We start from the raw sequence: 23,037 nt of genomic DNA, 5'->3' as shown, positions 1-23,037 counted from the left end.
AACTGACTGAGCCAGCCAGGTGCCCCCCCCCCAGGACTTCATCTCTTGAGTAATATACTGTAAGAGCCTCCTGTTTTCCCCCCGCTCTCACCTTTGCCCGCAACCCCACTCCATTCAATAGCACAGGTGCTAGAGTGACCCTCTTACCTAAGTAGAGCCTTTTACAACACCTCTGCTCATGGCTCCTCATGTCACTCAGAGTAAAAGCCAAAGTCCTGGTAATGGCTAATGCCATCTGGTTCTGCCTCCTCCTCCTCCTTACCCTTTTGCTATTTCCACTCTGGCCACACCCACGTCTTCCAACAAACCAGGACAGGTCGACTCTTACCTAGCTGCAACTCTTTACCCAGATATCCACTTGGCTCACGCCTCTACCTCCTTCAAGTCTTTGTCCAGCTTCTCACTGATATGGCAACCTGCTTCAAGCACCCTACCACACTCCTGACCCCCTTTTGTTCTGCTCTTTTTTTTTTTTTTTTTTTTCCTAGAGCACTTATTATTCATTGCCTCCCAACGTAGTAGAGAATTCACTCACATCATGTGTATTGTCTATCATCCAGCACATTTACTAAAATAAAACGTCAAAAAGGCAGAGATCTGTGTTTTGTTCACGGACATCCTAAGTTCCTAGAACAGGCTGCATCTGACACATATTCGCAGACAACTGAATAAATGACTTCTTTACCAGTGGGGATGTGGGGACAGATGGAGAGGGACAGGGGAACAAGATGCCCACGTTTCCGGAGCCGGGTAAGAGGGGATGACTAGGGACACTGAAGTGTTTTAAAAACAGGAGATATTCTAGTAAAGACTAGACGTGGGAGTCATCAGCACTTGGGTGGGGAAATGGAATCCACAGGAGCAGAGGACATTATGTACACAAAACAAACAGAAGGGGCCAACGTGGACACCGACATTTAAATAAAAGGACAGAGGGAGGAAAGGGGCAGATGTACAGCCAGAGAGAAAAGCAGAGGCCTGTGGGATCACAGCAGTTGAAGGAGGAGACTTTTTACAAGAGGAAAGAGATCGAGTCAAGCGAGAACCGAAAGCTGACCATTGGTTTTAGTCACTAGAAAGTAATAGATGGCCTCGCGGGGGAGCCAACTCTGTGACAGCTAAATTGGTCAGGCCAGTTGGGGAGGTGGTGAAGGTGATGAGGCCAAACAACAGCACGGGAATCTAGAATCAGACACACCCGATGCCAATCCCAGGACAGGTCTTGTTAAATCTCTGAACATCAACAGTCCCAAGTCCAAAATGAGTATAGCACCTTCTAGCTCATAAACTGTAGTGCTTGGATGTTAAATGCGACGGAGGCCAACGCAAGGCACAAATTGGGTGTATCGGCTTCATTCTGTCAACGAGCCGACTGGGTTGGCTGCGACTGCGACACAAACAAATACTACGCAGCCCAAGATCAGTAGTAGCTGCGATTACGGCCCGGGGCTGAACACAAGGAGAGCAAAGCTGTAGGCGCCGGGAAGCTGAAGTCAATCCCTTTGCACTGAACACCATCCCAACATTAGCCGGAATTAAACGTCTGCCTTCTTAATCCCAGACACATCAGGCTGCCCCTCCCTTTAGTGGCGCAGCAAATGTTCCCGCTGGGCAGACACAGATCACCCGCCCACGGACTGCGCCCCCCCTACCCTCCAACCCTGCCAGCTGTCCGCCCACTGGGGTTGGACCTAGACCTAGGCAACGCTGCCTTCCGTCCCTAGCAACCGCTCACCTGCTTTTCTCTTTCCACAGGCCAGCAAATGTCCTTCCTTTTCTTATTGGGCCGCGTAACTCTATCTAGGCCAATTAGTAGCAGCCACGGGGACCCAACTCACTCCCACACAAATCGGGGGTGATCGCGGAGAAGCAAATTTTTCTTTTCTGAACCCAGTTCTCCAAGGAAGCCTCTTATTTGTGAAGTTGTTGCGAAATCTTCTGGAATGAGACTCTAAAACATTTTATTTCTCTTAAGCCCGTAATGCTTGTCCCTTGCACACTCCCCCTTCCAAGTGGTACGGCCCACACGAAGCCCCACCTTCCAGCCTCTTTGAGAGCCTGAGCCCTCCGCTAGGTTGAGTACACTCAGCGGCGGAGGCGATACCATCTTTGACTGATAGATGGGGGGACTCCAACTATCTCCCGGGTTGTCCTATTCCGCTCCGACCACCTCTCGCGTCTTTCGCTCCGGCCGTGGGCACGAAGCCTAGATACAGTGGCGGGACTACCGCTCCCGGCACCACGGACGGTGCGCGGGGCGGCCAAAGGAAGGGTGCACTTGGTACGATCCACGCCGCGCCCCGCCGGAAGTGAGGTGTCTCTCCCCCGAAGTTCCGGCTCGCAGGGGGTGGGGAGTGTTGTTAACCGGGGCCGCCTCCGCAGTCGCGGGGATTGAGCGGGCTCGCGGCGCTGGGCTCCTGGTGAGTCGGCCGGGGTGGGGCCCGGGTTGTGGTTGGAGTCGGGACCTGGGCCCTCCCCTTGCGGTCTCCGGGGTCGACGCGCCCCCTCAGCCCCGCTTGCGGCTTGTCAGCTGGCGGTAGACCTCAGGCTCCCGTGCGGCCGCTCTCCGGAGGCTGGGCCCCACCTGCGACGTTCGCAGCTCCCGGAGCTTACAGGTGCGGGGGCGACCCGGGTCCCTCTCCGTGCCGCCGCTGCATCCCTCCAGTCGGCCGTTTCTCCGGTGCCCCGAGTGGACATTGCCCCGGCGGGTGGGGGACGCCAGGGTTCCAGGCTGACGTATCCCGCCCGCTCCCGCGGGGCGCGCGGCGGGGTTGCGCACCCCGGCCGAGCTGTCACCGGCGCTGTCGCCTGCCCGGCTGCGCCCCCCAGCGCCTGGCTTCTCCGAGTCCAGGCGGCACGTAACCGCTTCTGGAGATTTCTGCGTTTGCATCCTCTCCATCACCTTCACGGTAGAGCCCGTGGTAGCAGTTCTCCTTCCTGCAACACGTTTGCCTTTCCCCGTTCCTCCCTGGAGGCGGTGGCTTGGCAGGCGGCGTGGAAAGAGCCCTAGATTTGAAACAAAACTGACCCAGGCTCCAGGCCTTGCGTCAGTCTGATCGCTTAACCCTTTTGAGCCTCCATTTTCTTGTTCGTAAAATGAGGGGGCGGGGGGCGTTTGCTATATTTGACGTCATGATTGTGTGGGAGAGGTGAGGTGGGGGGGGGGGGGGTCTCTCCCTGGTGTTTAGTGACATCGCGCGCCGGGCACTGTTCAGGGTTTGCGCAGTGTGCGCAACACTCAGGTTATTCCTTCCCTGTCCCCACGCAGGTCTCCAGGCCGGAGCGATGTTCCGCACCGCAGTGATGATGGCGGCCAGCCTGGCGCTGACCGGGGCCGTCGTGGCTCATGCCTACTACCTCAAGCACCAGTTCTACCCCACCGTGGTGTACCTGACTAAGTCCAGCCCCAGCATGGCAGTGAGTTCAGGGCTCAGGGTGGGAGGAGCTCCCTGGGAGGGAAGGAGGAGTCTGCTTGAGACAGGGGCGGAGCTAGGGGTCAGGTAAGCGTGAGAGGCGTGAAGCTGCCACCAGCCGCCTAACTTTGAACGAATTGGGACGGGGACATAGGGAGGTTCCGGAATCATGAGCCCCAGACATAGCAGAGCAGAAAGTGACCTCAAACCATAGCCTCTTCTCACTCCTAGGTCCTCTACATCCAGGCCTTTGTCCTTGTCTTTCTCTTGGGCAAAGTGATGGGCAAGGTGTTCTTTGGACAGCTGAGGGCAGCAGAGATGGAGGTAAGATGTTCACGACTCTCAAAAGTGAGGGCCAGGGAGCTGGGCAAGCAGAATGTCTTGAATTCCTCGTCCTTCTCTGCCCAATCCCCAGCACCTTCTGGAACGTTCCTGGTATGCCGTCACTGAGACTTGTCTGGCCTTCACTGTCTTTCGGGACGACTTCAGCCCCCGCTTTGTTGCACTCTTCACTCTCCTTCTCTTCCTCAAGTGTTTCCACTGGCTGGCTGAGGACCGTGTGGACTTTGTGAGTTGGGTCAGGGGGTTCTCAAAGCAGATGGGAGCCAGGGAGTGGCTTGGTAGGTGGGCTTGTGAAGTGAAGGCTGGGTGGGGGGGTGGGGGGTGAGCCCCAGCCTTCCCGACAGGCCCCCTTTCTGCTCTGCCTCAGATGGAACGCAGCCCCAATATCTCCTGGCTCTTTCACTGCCGCATCGTCTGTGAGTGAGATCCATGGGAAGGGAGAGGAGGGAGCTGGAGGGAGTAAGAGGCGCTGTGGAGGATTGGAACGTGATAAGTCACGAACTGCGGACCCGTGCCGTAGAGCGCAGGCTTCCCCCTCGACCCGCAGCTGTACAGGAAAGATAATTTGGGAAGTTAATTTGCATCATCTCTGCCCTGTTCCACCCCAGGGCTTTTCAACTGTCCAGCCCCTCAGCTCTTTGCCTCCTCACCTGGAACTTGGGCTGCTCTAAAACCCTCCTAGGCAAAACTGGAGCTCCCAGGGGGCCGGGGTCAAGCCACCTGACTAGGTGGCTAGGGCTTGAGGGTGGGAGGTGTCTGAAAGCGGGAAGTGGCTGTCAGTCCCTGGGCTGACCCCACCAACCCCCTCTTTGGGGGGTCCCCACAGCCCTTATGTTCCTCCTGGGTATCCTGGACTTCCTCTTCGTCAGCCATGCCTATCACAGCATCCTGACCCGTGGGGCCTCTGTGCAGCTGGTGTTTGGCTTTGAGGTAACAGTGGCTCGGGAGGTGGGGAGGACGAGCCTGAGGTGGCCCCGAGTGTGCCTCGAATAACCCAACAGCCCCTCCCTGGGCACCTGTTCTGTGGCCAGGCCCGTGCAGGCCACCAAGGAGCAGCCGTCAGTCTCCGCTCCCGCCTCGTGCGCTCTCACGCCTAGGAGAGCGGGGGAGGCACAGAAAGAGGCGTGTGTGTTGGGGGAGCCCTGACCCGGCGCTCAGGGAAGGCCTCCTGGAAGGCGACGCCAGAGGAGCTGGCTGTCGTTGGGACGGAAGCACTTAGCTCGATGGACAGCTGGGGAGGGGTGTTCAGCGATAGCAGCTCACCGTACGCTAGACCCCGTGCTGAGCACTGGCTGCGTCTTTTAATCGGCAAAGCAACGTAGTCACTAAGGAACATTTAATGCCGTCACTTGGCAGACGAGCAAAGTGTCTGACGTTCCGAGAGGTCTGGTGAGCCGCTAGAAGTCAAACCAGCTAGTGAGTGCAGGCGCTCGGAAGACCCCAGCTGTGTCCAGTACCACGCTTGTGTCGTTGCACTCTGCTGTAGCGGCCTGGGTGTGGCAAAGGGTGACCAGAGCAAGGAGGCGTCGTGTGCTTAGGTCCCCGCGCCCCCTCCTCCCTCCAGTATGCTATCCTGATGACTATGGTGCTGACCATCTTCATCAAGTACGTGCTGCACTCCGTGGACCTCCAGAGCGAGAACCCCTGGGACAATAAGGCCGTGTACATGCTCTACACGGAGCTGTTTACAGGTGAGAAGAGCCTGGGCCTCCCCTGACCTGGACCAGCGTCCCCAGCCCTGCCTCCCAGGCCCTGTGACTGCTGCTCTCTGCACCTCCCCTTGCCCCCCAGGCTTCATCAAGGTTTTGCTGTACATGGCTTTCATGACTATCATGATCAAGGTGCACACCTTCCCTCTCTTTGCCATTCGGCCTATGTACCTGGCCATGAGGTAAGCCCAGCTCAGCCCAGCCCAGCCCGTCCTGCCCCTGCCCCACACCTGATTCTTCTCCCTCACCCAACTTTCACTGCAACTCTCCTTTCAGGCAGTTCAAGAAGGCCGTGACAGACGCCATCATGTCTCGCCGAGCCATCCGCAACATGAACACGCTGTAAGTGGGTCGGTCCAGCTGCTCTCCCTAGCTCCGCCCCAGGTTCTTCTGTCTCCACTTCCGGTCTGGACATACCCTTGGCTCATCCTCACTAGGTATCCAGATGCCACCCCGGAGGAGCTCCAGGCAACGGACAACGTCTGCATCATCTGCCGAGAAGAGATGGTGACTGGCGCCAAGAGACTGCCCTGCAACCACATTTTCCATACCAGGTGGGAGGGGCCCGGGGAGCCTGACTGCAGGGGATGGGCCCTGGAAGGCAGGCTCCTGGGGACTTGCCGACCGTCGCCTGTTCTTGACCCCCAGCTGCCTGCGCTCCTGGTTCCAGCGGCAGCAGACCTGCCCTACCTGCCGTATGGACGTCCTTCGGGCATCACTGCCGACCCAGTCACCACCACCCCCTGAACCTGCGGATCAGGGGCCACCACCTGCTCCTCATCCCCCACCACTCCTGCCCCAGCCCCCTAACTGTGAGTGGCCCCCTCATTTGGCCGTCCAACACACTGTTGAGTACTTGCCCGGAGCTGGGTAGGGGAAACACGGAGGTGAATCCTCCAGAAGCTCAGTCTGGATAGGGGAGGGGGTCATAGAGACCTCCGTGGACTGAAGTCACGTGTCATCAGTGCTGAGCTCAGAGAGGCCCGTGGGAGCAGGGACAGAGTTCCTAACAACCAGTCTCTCACACGTGATTCGGAGCTATCTCGCTCCGGACCTTTCTTCACTGCCTCGTTCTCTCTCTGCAGTCCCCCAGGGCCTCCTGCCTCCCTTTCCTCCTGGCATGTTCCCGCTGTGGCCCCCCATGGGCCCCTTTCCACCCGTCCCGCCTCCCCCCAGCTCAGGAGAGGCTGTGGCCCCTCCACCCACTAGTGCAGGTGAGTCTTTGGGCTACGGCGACAGCCAGGGGGCGGGAGGAATGGAGAGCCGAGGCCTCAGCTCTCACCAACTTCCTGTTCTCGCTCTGTACCAGCCCTTTCTCGGCCCAGCGGAGCAGCCACGACCACAGCTGCCGCCACCGCCTCCGCCTCCGCCTCCGCCTCCGCCTCGGCACCTGGCTCTGCCCCCGCCCCCGAGGCCGGCCCCGCTCCGGGCTTCCCCTTCCCTCCACCCTGGATGGGCATGCCACTGCCTCCACCCTTTGGTAAACCGAGCCGCCCTCGGGGTTGATCTGGAGGGATTTGGGCGTCGGGCCCAGGCCGCCCCGGCTGAGCCTCTGCCTCCCTCCAGCCTTCCCCCCGATGCCCGTGCCCCCCGCGGGCTTTGCTGGGCTGACTCCGGAGGAGCTGCGGGCTCTGGAGGGCCACGAGCGGCAACACCTGGAGGCTCGGCTGCAGAGCCTGCGCAACATCCACACCCTGCTGGACGCCGCCATGCTGCAGATCAACCAGTACCTCACCGTGCTGGCCTCCCTGGGGTACGTCTGCACGGGGGCCGGCGCGCATGGCGGCAGCCTGGAGCTGCCAGCGAGGCCCCCGGCCCCGGGCCTTTCTCTTCGGCCACCCTGTGATGCCTGTTGGTTCACGTCACCTGTGTGTAGGCGCGGCAGGATCTCTGGGTTTCTCGATGCCTCTGTTCTCTCGCTCCAGGGGGCCTGCCTGGGTCTCAGGAGGGCTGGTGTTTATTATTAGCAGAGAGTTGACTTCGAATCCTGCTCCTTTATATTTTTCTGTAGTCAGTTCACTCATAATCGTCAGCGCTTTAGCTCATCACATTTACCTTTCTCACGTGTGGTGACTCTGTGCCCAGGAAACACTGCCCCTGATGTGAGACCGCGCGTAAGTCACCCAAGGGCACCTGGGTGCCTCAGTCAGACGTCCGACTTCAGCTCAAGTCACGATCTCACAGTTCGTGAGTTCGAGCCCTGCATTGGGCTTGCTGCGGTCAGCACCGAGGCCACTTCAAATCCCGTTCGCCCTCCATCTGCTCTTCCTCTCCCCCCGCCCCCAAAAAGTCACCCAGAACCAGCCTGGCCTAAGTGTAAGTTATGGTGCCCACCACTCATTTGCTTCGTGACCACTGTCACTTTAATTGAATAGAAGGCTCCTAGCTCCTATTCACGGGTCACACACACAGAGTGTCTGGCACACAGAGCACAGGCTTGGAGGGGAGTTTGAGTCTGAGCAACCTGAATATGGTTTTCTTCAGTGGAAAATCTTAGGTGGGAACTCTGTGAGGAGCCTGGCGCCCCGCTAGAGACCGCCGTTTACCAGCGAACAGGCCAACGATTCTTGCCCGCAAGTAGTTTAGTCTGTAGTATGAAATCCCGAGAACTCACACACGCTCGCTCGCGTCTGCTGCAGACTGAGGCTGCAGAGGTGCGGGCTCCACCCTGCAAGGCTCACCAAGGGCAGAATCTTCTCAATCATGCCAACATGTCCAGGCCTCACCTCCCTCGTCTTTCTCTCCTAGGCCCCCCCGGCCTGCCGCCTCAGTCAGCCCCACTGAGGAGACCCCTGGAGTCGTCACTGCTGCCACCCCCACCAGCGTCCCCAGCTCGGAGGCCACCACCCCATCCCCAGGAGACTCCCCACCGGCCCCTGAACCTGAGAAGCCTCCAGGTAGTCTGGGCGAGCGTGCGGAGGGGGTGGGGGTTGGGAGGGAAGTTCCCTGGGTTCCACTTCCAAACTCTGTCCCCAGCTCCCGAGTCCGTGGGCACGGAGGAGCTGCCTGAGGACGGGGAGCCTGACGCCGCAGAGCTCCGCCGCCGCCGCCTGCAGAAGTTGGAGTCCCCTGTTGCCCACTGACACGACCCCAGTCCTACTCCTGCCTCCACTCTCTTGAGCAGCCCTCGCTGTAACGTGTCCTGCCACCAAGTGCCAGCTCCCTCTGTGTGCACCAGGGAGTAAGAACCCCCAGCTCTGAGACAAAGGAGGTGGCATCCCCTAGGCCGAGTGGAAAGAAGCCTGAGGCCCCAGTTGACTCCAGCCCTTTCAGTCCCCGGCAGCCATGGGGATCTCGGGTCAGTCCCAGCCTTTCTTTCCAACCCGTCACCCTTTTCTGCTGGGGCCGTGAAGGCAGAAAGGCAGTCTCCGAGAAGCCCTCTACCCCCCTCTGGGAGAAGGGGCAGCCCTTCTAAGCCCACTTGTGTGCGTGTGTGTGTGAAGTCGCTTCAGTGCTGAACAGTATTAGCTCCCCAATCCCACGTGTGAACTTTAGGAGCTGGAGGCAGGCCAGGAACTTGCTTCCTGGGCCACCCACCAAGATTGGTACTGATTTCCCTTTTCTTACCCTAAACTCCCTAGAAGCTCTTTGTGACGGTGACTGTGTCACTTACGCCCTGTGGTGTTTCCGCGTCTTAGTGGCAACCGCACAGCTCTGGGAAAGGAGTGCCGAGCAGGTGGGCAGCATTGAGGTGTCCACGCCCCTCTCCCTGCAGTTTGTCTAAAGTGAGACTTCTGGTCTCACCCAGCAACCACTGCCCAGCCTCACTCCAGGCTGAGGGCTCGTGTGTCTGCCCCTGAACCACTGCAAGCCCCAGAATCTGTGGAAGGCCACTTCTCAACTTACGGAACTTTTCTTGAGTTGAGAAGAATTGGAATTACTTCCTTGCCGTTGTCTCTTGGCTTAAATTTTGTCTTTGAACTTGAATGCTTGACCCTAGGAAAGAGGAGCAGGAGTGTCAGACTCCTGGTCTTTCCAGTTTAGAAAAGGCACTGGGCCAGGTAGGGACCACAGGAGCCGAGGCCTGCCTGCCCTTGTCTCTTTCTCCCTTGGTTTTGTGTTACAAGAGTTGCTGGAGACCGTTTCAGATGATTATTTAATTTGTAAATATTGTACACATTTTAATAGCTCAAATTGTATATACCGCCAAATAAAGACTTGCATTAATGACCGGTGGAGCCAGTGTCATGGGGTCAGTGTGCCGGGAGTGGTCTTCTTGCTCAGGCTGTAGACTGGAGAATCCCGGGGGGGGGGTGACGGTTTCTTTAGACATTAAACCATTACAACAGTATCTCCATTTTCCAGATGAAGAAACCAAGCCCCAGAGAGTTAAGCTTTTAGAACTCCCAAGGACGGGGCAAGTGTGAAGGCCGACGGGCCCAGAGTGGGATGGGAATGATGACAGGGGCAGAAGGCCAGCATCTTTTTTTCCCCGCAAAGGCCCTGACCACCCCTGGCACCAGGTCAGGAAGCTGGCAAGAATGGCTTGCTCTGCGCTGGACCGCTAGAATCTCCCAAGCACCCCCTCGTGGACAGACCAGCTAAAGCTAATCACTTAGCTTCCTGGAGCTAGAAACCTAGTCACGCCCAACTCTGGCCTAGAATGGAGCAAAGGCCACTGGGCCGCCTTCTCCAAGGGTGAAAAGAACGAGCCAAGGGGCTGACGTGGGTGCTTTATGCCTATGCCCAGGACTGCGCTGGGAACTGAAGACCTCTAGGACCCACGCCTGAGTTCCCTGTGTCCTCCGTAGCCTCCACCAAGCCGGGTCTGGCCTGGAGCAAGGGCTTAAGGGTATTTGTGGTAGTGAGGGTCTGAGGGCCAAGGAAGGCAGGTGCTCAGTGCGTTTGCCCTGTGCCACCCTGCCCTGAACTGGATTGGGCTATTCCCCCAGAGGGGCAGTCAGCAACCTCCAGAATTTGAAGAGCTGAGCCCAGTGAGCTCCAATGAAGGTAGGGTCCAATGTCAGACAGCCCGCCCCCAGTGCTGGCCCCTGTGTAGAGGGTCCCGTTCCCCCTTAATGTGAGCAAGGCCTGCTCTGAAGCCCTCGGCCCTCGTTTAACCCGTCTACGCTCTCAGCCCTGCCATTTATACCTGCTGTCCTGGTTGGTCCTACAGCCATCTCCCTCCTGGCCCGCCCCCACCCCAGACTCTAGTTGTGGGGAACGCTGTCAGGCAGGCTGCTCAGGTGGGCCTCAGAAGCCCTTTTCCAGGAGCCAGGCTTTGAGCTGCTGGTCAAAGTAGCCCTTGACCCGCAGAGTACCTGTCACCTCATTGATCTGGGTGACTGGTGTCTTCCCGAGCAGTGGACTCAGAAAATCTTCCACATCCTTCTGCAGGGCCTAGGTGGAGAGAGGACAAATCAAGCCCGGTCAGACCATCCCCTCTAGTAGACTCCCCATCCTTCAGCCCTGAAAAGGTCAGAATCAGGCCCTAACCCATCCCCTCGCTTACCCAGATGTCCCCCTCCACCTTTCGGATCACGGTCATCTGGCGGTTGCCATGTGTGATGTCCTTGTAGACAGGGATATTGTGCATACGAGAGCGCCTCACAAAGTAGGGCAGGTTAGGTGGGGGGTCTGTGACAGGAACAGTGAGAAGTCAGATCTCCCCAGGCTTTATGCCACCTTAGCCAACACCCTTCCCCTCACAGTCTACACAGAGTCAGTGCACCCAATGGCAAAGCCACCTCTAGATTTCAGATCAGAAGACCCGCTCTTTCCCTAAGTTTAGAGCCAGGGCCAGATTGTTCACCCTGGTAATCTCGCAGGCCCAACACAGGGCCTGGCACCAGAAGGTGCTCAAGAAGAAACGAAGTTAGGGCCATGCCTCCCTGGATCCTCATCTGGGGCCAATCCTTGCACTTCTCCCCTGGCACAAAGAATCTCTGGCACAAAGAAATGGGGATTTACCTACCGCATGCTGGGCTCTGTGCTAAGTGCTTTATGTACTGAGCAGATTATCTCCATTTTGAGAAACCGAGTGACTAATGATCACGCTGGCAATGAATAACAGAGCCAAATTCGAACCCAGCACTGCCCAACTCCCAAGCTATGTTCTCAATTATGGTACGAGGCCTAGTGGAGTCGGGGCATGGAGGTCCCAGCTCTTGGGTCTTCTCTCTTTGCTTCACTGTTCTGAATGGGAAGACCCCATCCCAACAGCGTTGATGGATGGGTACTAGTAAAACAGGGCTGCATTCCCAGGCCCCCTCCTTGAACATGAGATAGGTGCTAAGCCCTGAGTGCCCTCAACACAAATCCTGAACCCACTGGGGAAGTACACCACTGGCGGGGTGGGGGGGGGGGGCTCCCTGTAACTTCCAAGCCATCCCCATCACCCAGCTCACCTCTGGGTGGCTGCCAGCCACTAGGAGTGGGATAATGTTCATGCTTTGGGGGCTTTGGGATGCGGGTAGGGGGTAACAGGCGCTCCACAAACTGGTATTCATCCACAGACTCCACAAAGCTGGGGTAATCAGGAGGCCCCTGGGTCTGGCTCTGCGGCCAAAATCAAAAGCAAACAACCGTTGCTCTACTGGCCCAGCCACCATACACCCACCCACCACAGGAGAGGCAGAACTTCAGTAGGTAAAAACACTACAGGTGCAGAGACTGGGATAAATAAAAGACTGGAGGTAGGAAAGCATCAGACTTCAGTTTGCCAGGGTAGAGGCAGGACTGGAAAAGAAGTTCAGGCACTCTGAGGCATCTGCCTCTCTTGGGATTTCTGTGGGACTCAAAACCCAAAGCCAAATCACTGTCAGTCTGACCAATACAGCATTTTTCAGTATTTTAAAGTTTCCTCTAAACATCCTGCTGAAATATTCTAGTTCTGGATGAGGCACTTTCAGCAATCTTGATAATGCCACTCACAATCATCTGACGTGACCCTCGCTTACCTGGAACGTTTTGGCCTCATATAAACACCGCCAGGCATTGGACTAAATGTATTATGGGTATTGTTTTGAGTTAATTCCTACAATGACACAGTAAGGTATTTTATTACCCCCTTTTTCCATCTAGGAAAAATTAAGACATTAATAAACAGTCTACCTAAGGTAACTCTCCGCTGTCTCTCCATCCTCCAACAGATAATCCTGGAGTCCTGATGGGCCCCGGGGTTACAAGCAGAATGAAGTGGCCTGTATATCATGAACCCCAGGTTCCCTAAGTGTCGCCAAAGATCTGGGGCCGACCCCTACCCTGTGAAATGGCTATCCCTTTTTAAAATCAGGCAGCAAGCGTTGATGTGTAGCCTCTCCCAGTTCTGACCAACCCGAGCTGTCCACCAATCAGGATCCAAGCCCCACACACAGGGGCGCGTTGTCAGCCCTGCACCTTGCCTCTCAACCTTGTATGTGAGCTCCAGGGTTACAGGAGTAACAACCAGACTCACACGCAGCCCTCTTCCCCCACCTCCAGGCTCAGCGCCCTCACCAGCCACCGTAGCCCGCAGCCCGGCTGGACGCCGGTTCTCCAGCCCCTCAGCGAAGCTCGGAACAAGGACGCTGCCATCTTGCACCGCTCCCGTACACTGGCCTTCTGCGCGCGCAACCGGCCTGGTTCCGCCCCTTCGGGAGCGCACCGCCCCGGACCGAAAGAACGCCTGCGCAAAGCGTAAAGAGGAGGAGCTAGGACTGCGGTGGGCCGTACAAACGCCAGAGACCTTCGCGGTCGCTCAGCAGTGACGTAGCACGCAGCAGGCGGTGAGGACGTGCGCGCCCTTCCTCCTTCCTCTTTCTCGACTCCATCTTCGTGGTTGCGGCTGCGGTGGCCGTAGTTCAGGTAAGATTTGGGTCCCCGCTGGATCTGGAGAGCTTAACAGTAGGTTGGCCGCGAGATCAGAGGGCACGGGAAAAGTAGAGGCAGAGGGGCTATTCTGAGGGCCAAGTTCTGTTCCCCACCCGACCTCCCTGAAAGGCCCGGCCTTACCCACGTGAGATCCCGCGACCACCTAAATCCCAGAGCGATCGGCCCCGGCCCACCACCCATCCCCCGACCCCTCTAGAGCATTGTTCCTCATACAAGCCTTTCTTTCTTCAGTCGCCGACATGCAGCTCTTTGTCCGCGCCCAGGAGCTACACACCCTCGAGGTGACCGGCCAGGAGACGGTCGCCCAGATCAAGGTAAGGCTGCTTGGTGCTTCCTGGGCTTCATCCTCTTTTTTTTTTTTTTTCAATCTCCCCTCCCAAGGGAACGCTGACGAATCTTCTTTTTCCCGGTAGGCTCATGTAGCCTCTCTGGAGGGCATCGCTCCAGAAGATCAAGTCGTGCTCCTGGCGGGCACGCCCCTTGAAGATGAGGCTACCCTGGGTCAGTGTGGAGTGGAAGCTCTGACCACCCTGGAAGTAGCCGGCCGCATGCTTGGAGGTGAGTTGGGGAGGATTGTCCTTTGAACTGTTTGTAAGCTCATAACGAGTGTGGGCTGTGGAGTTCATTGTCCTCAATCCAGGGTGGTTCTTGTTTACCTCCCTTAGAAGGAACTCCTGAGAGGTCCGTGGGAGACTGAGCCAGAGCCTAGTTCTCTTTTCAGTCATTTATTAGAGCTTATAAAGGCTTGAATTGAGAGAGAGAGAGGATTCTGCTGGGTGGGGCCTTGTTGCTCCCCTAACTGTTGGCTGTCGTTTACCGTCGCAGGTAAAGTCCATGGTTCCCTGGCCCGTGCTGGGAAAGTAAGAGGGCAGACTCCTAAGGTAGGTGAGAGTATTGGTGGTGGTGTTTGGAATTTGTTTTGTTTTGTTTTCCTTCTATCAAAGTTAAGCCAAGACCTTTGGCCTTTCCTCTTGTCTGCCTTCTTCCTGGAGTTGGGCTGAGGGAAGGCATGGAAGAGGTCAACCAGGGTCTGATCGTTCCTTCCTTGGCCCAGGTGGCCAAGCAGGAGAAGAAGAAGAAGAAGACAGGTCGTGCCAAGCGGCGGATGCAGTACAACCGGCGCTTTGTCAACGTTGTGCCCACCTTTGGGAAGAAGAAGGGCCCCAATGCCAACTCTTAAGTCTGTCGTGATCCTGGCATTCCCCAATAAAGCCACTTAGTCCAGACATCTCATAGTTTCACCTTCACTTGCAGGGCTGCGGGAGGATACGTGGCTCCCAGGGTCGGTGGTGTGTTCATTAGTTTCTTGGCACCGTCTAGTTGGAAGAGGCAGGGACCCTTGGGCTGGCATGGGCAAAAAGTGATAAACTACAAGAAAAGCCTTGCCGTGAAAATAACTTGGTAATTCTCCCGAGTCCTTTTTTGTTGTTGTTCTTTAAACAGAAGGTGGCAAGAATCGTGGGAGGATTATGGAGGCTGTGGTAAAGGAGAGGGGTTTGAATAGTAGATCTATCAGGAAGGCCATTCTGACCTTCCCTTGGAGATGGGACCAGCTATGTATGGCCTTAGTGGAGTCCTTGGCAAGGTTCTGGCCTGTCCCCACTTTAGAAAGGTGGGGTGACCCGATTGGGTGGAGGCCAGTGACTTGGGCAAAGCAGTGTAAAGAATTCACCCCAGGCAGAACAAAGGAGATAGAAGTTTATTGAACACAGTGCAAGGGAGGGAGGGCTGGGATAAGGTGAGGAGGTAGGGGAATGTATGGAATTTTCTTTTTTTGGTACCTGTGCCTGGTTGCAAGTAGCCCATTGGTCAGCCAAGACGTATGGATATTTTGAGCTGGGTCATCTGATGGGCCTGTTTGTTGCCCAAAAGCGGCTTGTACAGAAAGCATTGCCTGATTACTTTGGCATTGTGTAACTTTGCTCCCCTAATCACAGGTCAGGTGGGTTGTTTCTGTGTTCCCAGAAGCGGAATTCTCTGGGATTCATTTCAAGGTCCCTTAGCTACGTGGGTATCCACTTGTTTTGATAAGGTTTTTCAATCTGCTTGTTCTTGGAATACAGTATAACATGAGGTAAAGACCTCGGGATCTAGACTTGGACTGCCTTGAGTTTTAATCCTCGCTGCATTTATTTTCTGACTGACAAACTACTTATTTAATCTCTGTCATCATCAGAGTTGCTGTGGAGACTAATAAAGGATGTGAAAGACTGAGATCAGTACTTGCCACATAGAAAGTGTGCAAGTATATTGGCTATTTTTATCTCTAGTAATCTTTCTAGAAAAAAGACGTCCCCTCCCTTCTAGGAGTTTGGATTCTCGTGGGCTAAGTGCAGAAGCTAGTTAGTTTCAAGTGCTAGAGCCTCAAAGTAAGCAGGGTGTTGTAATGAAAGAGGGGCGGGGGGTGGTGGGCTAGACATAACATCATAGGGAAGGGCTCTGAAGATGGGATGTGTGACACCTGAAGCAACCTGTCAAGTGAGATGACCAGAGTTCCAGCCAGGAGAACTGTGTGCAAAGCTATGTGGTATTGTTAACATGGAGGAGTTTGGGTTTGAGTCCAAGTGCCAGTGGAACGTCGCCCGGGTACAGGGAAAGGTTTTAAGGAAGTGCCTGATGTGATCTGACTTGTGACCCAGTACTTTCTCTGCCTGATTTTTCCGGACAGCTGGCAAGAACAGAAACCAGTTAAGGGACCAGTAGCTTAGACCAGTGGTCGTGGGGATGGAGAAAGAGCAGACTCAAAGGTCCTCAAATCCATCCAGATCTTGGTAGGGAAGGAAGTGATCCACATTGAGATAAATACAACTTACTGAGGCTGGGACTAGATGGAGGTGAGGGGCTAAAGAACCAGAGCTCACTTTGATGGGTGCCATGGATGGTCTTCAGGACACTTGCCACGGTTTGTGTGGGTTATCACGCCCACTCTACCACAAATAAGCTCCTTTAGGACAGGGACCACATCACTGCCCCTCAGTGTGATTTTGGAACCTGCTGTGGATTCTGCCCTTAAAAGTTGGATAAACCACAGATTAGGAGGGGGAATCGGACAAGTTCAGTCTTAAAAATTGCTTTCTTCTCCAGAGGGGAAACGCCTCCAACACACACACACACACACACACACGTTGTAGGCCAAGTAGTCTATCTTCATTCTTTTTCTACTCCACTTTGTCTGTGTCCCCTAGTTAGAATGGCTACCCTCCCAGTGCAGGGACGCATCTCATCCCCCGAGGGCCAAGGGCAATTAGCCGCCTAGAGTAGGTGCCTCGCCGAGGATGAATTTCCGCCACCGCGCTTTCTGGTGCCAAAAAGGGAGCCACTAGGGGGCGAGCTGGTACCAGCGGAGCTCCCGCCTAGCGCGCTTGCGCTCTCTCCTCACCGCTCGGGGCGGGGCTTGTGCGTCAGGACCCGCTCCTGCGCTTGCCCGAGCCCTACTTGACCGAGAGGTGGGGTTTGGCTCCCGAGTGTGGGCGGAAGTTGCCGAGAGTCCTCGGGAGCTTTGGCTACGCCCCGCTGGCCTCCCTTGGAGGCGGAAGCAACCGCTTAGCGCCGGAAGTCGCCCCGCGCCGCCTGCGCTTGTTCGCCAGTGGCACCGGGCGCCGGTTGCCATGGAGCCGGCCGGGCCGTGCGGTTTTTGCCCGGCGGGGGAGGCCCAACCAGCGCGCTACACCTGCCCTCGCTGTAATGTGCCCTACTGCTCGCTGCGCTGCTACCGGGCGCACGGCACCTGCGCCGAAGACTTCTACCGGGACCAGGTGCTGGGGGAGCTCCGCGGCCGCGGCGCCTCGCCCAGCCGCCTGGCCAGCGCCCTGCGGCGGCTGCGTGAGCAACGCGAGACCGAGGACGACCCGGAGGACGCAGGCCTCAGGCCTGGCCCGGCGCCCGGCGGCCTCTCGGGGCTCTGGGAGCTCCTGGCCCCGGCCGAGAAGGCGGCCTTCGAGCGGCTGCTGAGCCGGGGCGAGGCCGGGCGGCTGCTGCCCCCATGGCGGCCGTGGTGGTGGGGACGCGGGGCCGGGCCGCGGCTCCTGGAGGAGGTGGGCGATGCTGCGGGCGGTGACCCCGTGGGGCTGGAGCCCACCCCCGCGAGGGCGCCACCGGAACCCGTGAAGGAGGCCGCCGCCGAGCCATTTCTCGGAGACGACCCCGAGGCCTGCGCGCCCACCGTGCCCACCCGGATCCCCACGCTGGCCAGCCTGAGCCGTGGCCCGGCCTCGCCGCTCGTGCGCTTCCAGCTGCCCAACGTGCTGTTCGCCTACGCACACGCTCTTGCCTTGTATCACGGCGGCGGCGACGACGCCCTGCTCTCCGACTTCTGTGCCACGCTGCTCGGCGTTTCCGGCGCCCTGGGTGCGCAGCAGGTCTTCGCCTCGGCCGAGGAAGCCCTGCAGGCCGCAGCCCGGGTGCTCGAAGCCGGCGAACATCCTCCTGGGCCCCTGGGCACACGGGGCGCCATGCGCGAGGCCGCCCGCATCCTGATGGGCGAGGGCCCGGCCAACCAGAAAGGCTACACGCTGGCGGCACTGGGGCACCTGGCGCGGACCCTGGGCCAGGCCCGGAGGCAAGCTGTGGCTACCGAAGAGCGAGATCGCCTCTACCGGGCGCGGAAGAAGTGCCAGTTCCTGCTGGCTTGGACCAATGAAAATGAGGTGGCCCTCACGCCCCTGGCTCTAGACTGTGCCAGGGCCCACCGAGCCCACGCTGTGGCCGCCGAGGAGGTGGCAGCCCTCACTGGGGAGTTGGAGCGGCTTTGGGGAGGCCCCCTGCCACCTGCTCCAAGAATTCTCATTGAGGAACTCCCTGGCTGAACTGGGATCTCTTTGTCACGAATAAAGCCGCGACTGGTCTGCCCTGGCAGCGGTGCCCATTTCTGAGTAACAGCTGTTGTCCCGCCCCCTCTCCCCCCAATCCACCCCCAACCCTGGGGCCCACAAACCACCTCTCAGCTTCTCCCAGATCAGAGCTGACCCAGCCGGTTTTTAAACACCCTAACCCCAGAAAGGGAGAGAAGTGGTACCAAGGGTTCCAGATGTTTATCCGAGGAGGACGAGCAGCCCCTCCACCCCCATTTTTGGGGCACTGGCTTCATTTCTCCTCTCTCCGGAGCACCTCCCTGAGGCTGTTCACCCCTGCCTGTGGGAGCTCAGAGCAGGGGAGGGGTCCAGGCTCCTGGTGCTGGGTGCGCTGACGGGCGGGTGGGCACGTGCCCCCACCCGGGGTCGGTGGAGCTGCTTCAGTAGACGTAGGGCAGGATTCGGTAAGGCACGCGCCGGCAGTACTCCTGCCAGGCCAGGCCGTACTTCTGTAGGCACTGCTGTTCATCCCGGGCTTCCCGGTGCACCAGGAGCGCCGTGAAGTAGAGGAAGTAGAAATAGGGCAGCAGGTGAGACACCCCTGTGGGGAAAGGGAGGCTGTGACCCCTCAGCAGCGCCCCCCCTCCCCGCCCCAGTTCACAGAGGTTTCCACACCCACTGGCTCACGGGGACCCCGGGGCTCTATGGTGAAAGGTCCAGGTCTGCACCAAGGCACTGGCACAGCTTAGGTTGGATAGAGGTCGGCCCCGGCCACTCAGTCCATCCCCAGCTCCCTGAGGGCTCCCTCCACCGGGGCGCACCCCTGCTCTGCATTCCACACCCAGACTGGGCCTCCTGTGTTCACCATCTCTGCCCCTCGCACGCGTGGTGCCCGCCCTGTGCCCACCCGAGCCGCTCACCGCAGGGCAAGGACCACGCCAGAGCCATGATGAGGTCCCCGAGGTAGTTGGGGTGGCGGACCATACCCCACCACCCGGACACCAGCAGCTGCCGCCCCGTGGCCGTGGGGATGGTCTCGAGGCCTGGGGAGAGACAGGGCATGAGGGGGCGGGGGGGACTGCTGGAAGCCCAGCTGTCCTTGACACTTCACTCATGGCAGCCCGGGAACCCAGCTCACCAGCCACTCTGGGGTCAGAAGGATTCTTTCGGAAGGTGTTCTTCTGGGAATTGGCTCTTCGGAAGATGTAGTAACCAAGAGCTAGGGGAAAGCACGAAGTGGTCAGGGCTGAGGGTTATAGCCTTCTACCTGACCCTAACCCTCCCCACGCGGCCCCGGAGACCTCGGACCCAGTCCTCCCAAGCCCCGGCTTTAGAGAAGCGCCTGAGGCTTAGCACCTACCAGGTGCTGAATAAACATGACATGAATGAATGACAGGGGGAGGAGCCCCTTCCAGACTGACCGTTGATGAGACAGATGGCGGAGGCCACGGGCAACCCCAGGGGCTGCGGGTGGTGCAGCAAAAATTGGGCCTGCAGGCTGTAAGTGAAGGGTACCCAGGCTAGGTCCCCAAAGGCCAGCATGAAGCCAAACCCGTCGTGTGTGATGTCCATGGTGGTGAGAACAGCCTCCTGCAGGGACGGGACCCAGACACACTGGCTCAGTCCCCACGAGGTCCTCAAATGCCCTCCCCGCCTCTCCGCCCAGTCGGGCCTCACCTCATGCCAGAGGGCATCACCCACATAGAGTAGCTGGAAGCCGTTGACCAGCCACATGGCCAGTGAGGGACTCCCCCGAAGTTCCGCTTCCTGCATCAGCAGCGCCAGGTTGATGAGGACCTGGGGTCGTCGGGGAAGGAGAACAGGGCAGTGTGTCCCCAGCCCGTCTCTACAGAGGTGGCAGCACCTACATGGGAGAGGAGCCAGCCTTTCCCCTTACAGCTCTCAGTCCTCAGGCCTTTGTTGAATGGACCCAGGCCCTGTACCCAGGGGAAAGACCGCAATAGATGCTTCTGGAAGTGCTCCCTGCCTGTTGGCTGACTCTTGCCTCATCCTATAATATTCCTTTTGGGAGAGCAACAGACAAGGATTAGAACAGATGTGGTTTGGGGGCGCCTGGGTGGCTCCGTCGGTTAAGCGTCCGACTCTCGATTTGGGCTCAGGTCACGATCTCACAGTTTGTGAGTTCGAGCCCCACGTCAGGCCTGCTTGGGATTCTCTCTCTGCCTCTCTCTGTCTCTGCCCCTCCCCCGCTCGCTCTCGCTCAAAAATAAATAAACATTAAAACACACACACAAAATCTTTAAAACAGACCTAGTTTTGAATCTCAGCTTTGCGACTTGGGCAAGCTGCTGACCCTCTTCAAAGCCTCCTTTCCCCCACCCCATGTGGGAAATGATCGTGGACCCGCCTTATGGAGCTGAGGACCAGAGGACCTGACGCATGGACAGCACGAAGCACGATGAGTCTGGCACCCAGGAAACACTCAGTAACGGCTGGCTGGCAGCCAGCCTGTGCCGAGCGCCCCATTCTGGTAGCGGTGGCTTTGGTGTCGCCGTTAACGTCCCCGCTTCTAATCCCCACAAGAACCTCAGCAGGAAGCTCTCTGACTTTATTCCATTTCACACACGAGGAAATGGCCTCAGAGGCCAGAGAGACCTTGCCCGAGAGACCCTTTGGGAAATCTTGACCACAGTCCAGCATGGGGGATTACAACCGAAAACCACAGTTGGCATGTCATCAAGGCCACTGGTGATGACCAGGTTGCCGCACCCAGTGACCAGTCTTAAGTTGGGCACCGCTTGGACCGGCAGGCAGCATAGCATCACCCTGTCCTGTCCTCAAAATAGCTCTTGAACTTGACTGCTTTATTGAAAGTTGCACCTGCTCACGTAACTCCCTCCGTGCCTTTTCTCCCGAGCCATGCTATATATTTTTTACTTCTGTTTTGTCTGCCTTCCCCAATAGAGGGTAGGCTCCACGGGGACAGAGATTTTTTTTTTTTTTCCTTGCTTTCCTGTAACTTTTTCTCCTTTGTCTCCTTGGACCTAGAGCAGTGCCCAGGGCACACAGTGGACTCAACAAATATTTGTGGAATGGATGATTAATGGTTTACATCTGCACAGCATTGGCCCTGCCTGCCTCAGCAGCTTATCCATCCCTCCCCTCCCCTTAGCCGGGCCCAGCATACCCAGCCGATGAGGCCAGGCCGCAGCTCGCAGAAATATTTGAAGTCAAAGGAACAGATGCGCGGGTTGAGCTCCCGTCCCAGGAAAAAGTCGTAGATGGGGTTGCCTGGAGAACAGCCGAGGGATGAAGGCGCAAGCGAAAGCACCCCCACCTGCCCCCATCCGCTCCCTACAGGGCCCCCTCTCACCTGAGGTCCCCCCAGGTGCCAGGGCGGAGGGAGGGACTCCCAGAGCCTTCAGGTAGAGAAGGAAGCTGAAGATGAAGGCGGTGAGGGTGGCGGCAAACGCCAAGGGCACGAGCATTTCCGGGAGCGCCCCCAGAGGCAGCCCCGCGGACACTGCCAAGCCCACCAACAGGGCCGTCAGCACCAGGGCCTGGAAGCCTGAACCGCAGTCCACAATGAGTCCTGGGGGCTGCGCCCCTACACCCCTGCTCTCCCCCTCCATGCCACCCCCACCCCCACCCCAACACACACACACAGTCCAAAGCCCAGGGAGGTCAGGGACCTTGCCCTTGGCTTTCAGTGGGTCACACCGACCACTGCTCTGGTGCACAGAGTAGCAGCAAATGCTGCGGGTAGGGGTGGAGGAACAAGGGACGTGCAGAGGGACAGTGAGATCCCCCACGTCGGCCTGGGCACATGGCATGAAATAGGCATCTATCGGAGCTTGGGGTCGGGGGCTAATCGCCACTGGGCCTGGATCTCCACCCCCACCGGGCGCAAGTCCGGCGCAAGGATCCCCCAGGCACCGTTAATGGGGTAGCGCAGGCGACTCTTGTCCTTCAGTTCCAGCCCCTCGGCCACCTGCAGGCACAAAGGGACTCTGTAAGGGGGGAGTGTGCCTTCTCTCTGGGGGCGCCCCCTCCCTCCGCCCGCCGAGTCCGCACCTTGCGCGCCGGCAGTAGGTAGAGAGCCGCTTGAAGGCCGAGCCAGGTGAGCCACAGCAGCAGCACCCGCGGGCTCCACAGCACGTCGGGGCCCGGCAGGTAGGGGGGTGGGCCCAGCAGGCGCGCCGGGCCCGAGCGGGCCACCAGGAGCAGGTGGAACATGGTGGCGGGGAGCAGCACCATCAGCGCCGCGGCGCCTGGGGAAGGGGGCGGTCGCGTCGGGGGTCCGCTCGGCAACTCGCCCACGGCACCCGCAGGCGCCCCGTTGCCTCCAGGGCCCCCTCGGCATTCCCACTGCCTTCTTCCATATCCCGTCCTCAGCCCTCAGCCCCTTCCCTGACTTCCACCTTGGTCCCCGCCCCCACGCTCGCCCAAGGATCCTCCCCCTGCTCCCCATCCTCCGTCCAATCCTCCACTCCTTAGATGCCTCACTCTGCAGCCGTCTCCCCAGACACTCCCCCCACCCCCCACCGGACCCCTCTGCCTCGGGATACCCTTCAAAGCCTTCCATTCTCAGACCCTGCACCCTCCCCCATCTCTCAGTTCACCCCGTACCCGCCGAGCCTCTGGTCCCAGCCCCGCCTGCCCCATTACCCAGGGGTCCCCCGAATTCCAGCGGAGCCCGGGAGCCCCGAGGATGGGCCATGGTCTCCACTCCACCCGGGGCCGGGGGGTACACAAGCGTCCGTCAAAGGAACACCGTCCACCCCATCCCCCAGGAGATGAGCTTGGTGACGCAGAGGATCGGCCCGCTTCACGCAAGCACCTGCTTGGTCCCCGAGCTCGGACTACAAGCGCCCGAGTGCCGAGGTCTTTAAATGGACCCGCCCCCGGCCCATTCCAGGCCCAGCAATCCAGCCAATCGGCTCTCGGGAGCGGGCCTGACGCGAGGGCCTCCGAAGCCACCCCCGTAGCCTCACAACTCCACCCCGGGCA

The 23,037-nt window shown here is 58.4% G+C and overlaps 5 protein-coding genes across 6 annotated transcripts; 3 read left to right on the top strand and 2 right to left on the bottom strand.

Annotated features, from left to right (window-relative positions):
- The first annotated feature begins 2,189 nt into the window (after positions 1–2,189).
- SYVN1 (synoviolin 1) lies at positions 2,190–9,634 on the top strand. Of its 2 annotated transcripts, none has more exons than XM_030331388.1 (16): positions 2,190–2,420; positions 3,269–3,417; positions 3,645–3,737; positions 3,829–3,981; positions 4,123–4,171; positions 4,582–4,685; positions 5,320–5,446; positions 5,547–5,646; positions 5,741–5,806; positions 5,902–6,018; positions 6,113–6,276; positions 6,550–6,678; positions 6,774–6,944; positions 7,031–7,217; positions 8,213–8,361; positions 8,441–9,634. In XM_030331388.1, exons 2-16 carry the CDS (start codon positions 3,286–3,288, stop codon positions 8,545–8,547), a joined length of 1,848 nt encoding a protein of 615 aa, XP_030187248.1. In that variant the 5' UTR covers positions 2,190–2,420; positions 3,269–3,285; the 3' UTR covers positions 8,548–9,634. The 2 variants fall into 2 exon arrangements, with proteins under 2 accessions (XP_030187248.1, XP_030187247.1); XM_030331387.1 differs by lacking the exon at positions 2,190–2,420 and adding an exon at positions 2,534–2,615.
- Positions 9,635–10,555: 921 nt separating this feature from the next.
- MRPL49 (mitochondrial ribosomal protein L49) lies at positions 10,556–13,025 on the bottom strand. Its single transcript, XM_030331389.1, has 4 exons — positions 12,902–13,025; positions 11,812–11,962; positions 10,917–11,041; positions 10,556–10,804 (listed from the first exon to the last, which is right to left on the bottom strand). Exons 1-4 carry the CDS (start codon positions 12,977–12,979, stop codon positions 10,658–10,660), a joined length of 501 nt encoding a protein of 166 aa, XP_030187249.1. The 5' UTR covers positions 12,980–13,025; the 3' UTR covers positions 10,556–10,657.
- A 115-nt stretch (positions 13,026–13,140) lies between these two features.
- Positions 13,141–14,504, top strand: FAU (FAU ubiquitin like and ribosomal protein S30 fusion). The gene is made up of 5 exons (XM_030331390.1): positions 13,141–13,249; positions 13,508–13,590; positions 13,690–13,834; positions 14,102–14,157; positions 14,331–14,504. Exons 2-5 carry the CDS (start codon positions 13,516–13,518, stop codon positions 14,454–14,456), a joined length of 402 nt encoding a protein of 133 aa, XP_030187250.1. The 5' UTR covers positions 13,141–13,249; positions 13,508–13,515; the 3' UTR covers positions 14,457–14,504.
- A 2,337-nt stretch (positions 14,505–16,841) lies between these two features.
- On the top strand, positions 16,842–18,140 carry ZNHIT2 (zinc finger HIT-type containing 2). Its single transcript, XM_030333477.1, has one exon. The coding sequence runs from the start codon at positions 16,885–16,887 to the stop codon at positions 18,079–18,081; it is 1,197 nt and encodes a 398-aa protein (XP_030189337.1). The 5' UTR covers positions 16,842–16,884; the 3' UTR covers positions 18,082–18,140.
- Positions 18,141–18,287: 147 nt separating this feature from the next.
- On the bottom strand, positions 18,288–23,002 carry TM7SF2 (transmembrane 7 superfamily member 2). The gene is made up of 10 exons (XM_030331414.1): positions 22,696–23,002; positions 22,102–22,298; positions 21,964–22,018; positions 21,401–21,595; positions 21,215–21,318; positions 19,744–19,863; positions 19,488–19,656; positions 19,205–19,285; positions 18,987–19,109; positions 18,288–18,667 (listed from the first exon to the last, which is right to left on the bottom strand). The coding sequence occupies exons 1-10, from the start codon at positions 22,745–22,747 to the stop codon at positions 18,507–18,509; spliced, it is 1,257 nt and encodes a 418-aa protein (XP_030187274.1). The 5' UTR covers positions 22,748–23,002; the 3' UTR covers positions 18,288–18,506.
- Positions 23,003–23,037: the final 35 nt, after the last annotated feature.

Source organism: Lynx canadensis, chromosome D1 (assembly GCF_007474595.2).
Source record: "Lynx canadensis isolate LIC74 chromosome D1, mLynCan4.pri.v2, whole genome shotgun sequence".
Taxonomy (NCBI): Eukaryota; Metazoa; Chordata; class Mammalia; order Carnivora; family Felidae; genus Lynx; species Lynx canadensis.
Note: the sequence above shows the minus strand (reverse complement) of the source record. Positions and strands in the feature narration are given on the sequence as shown.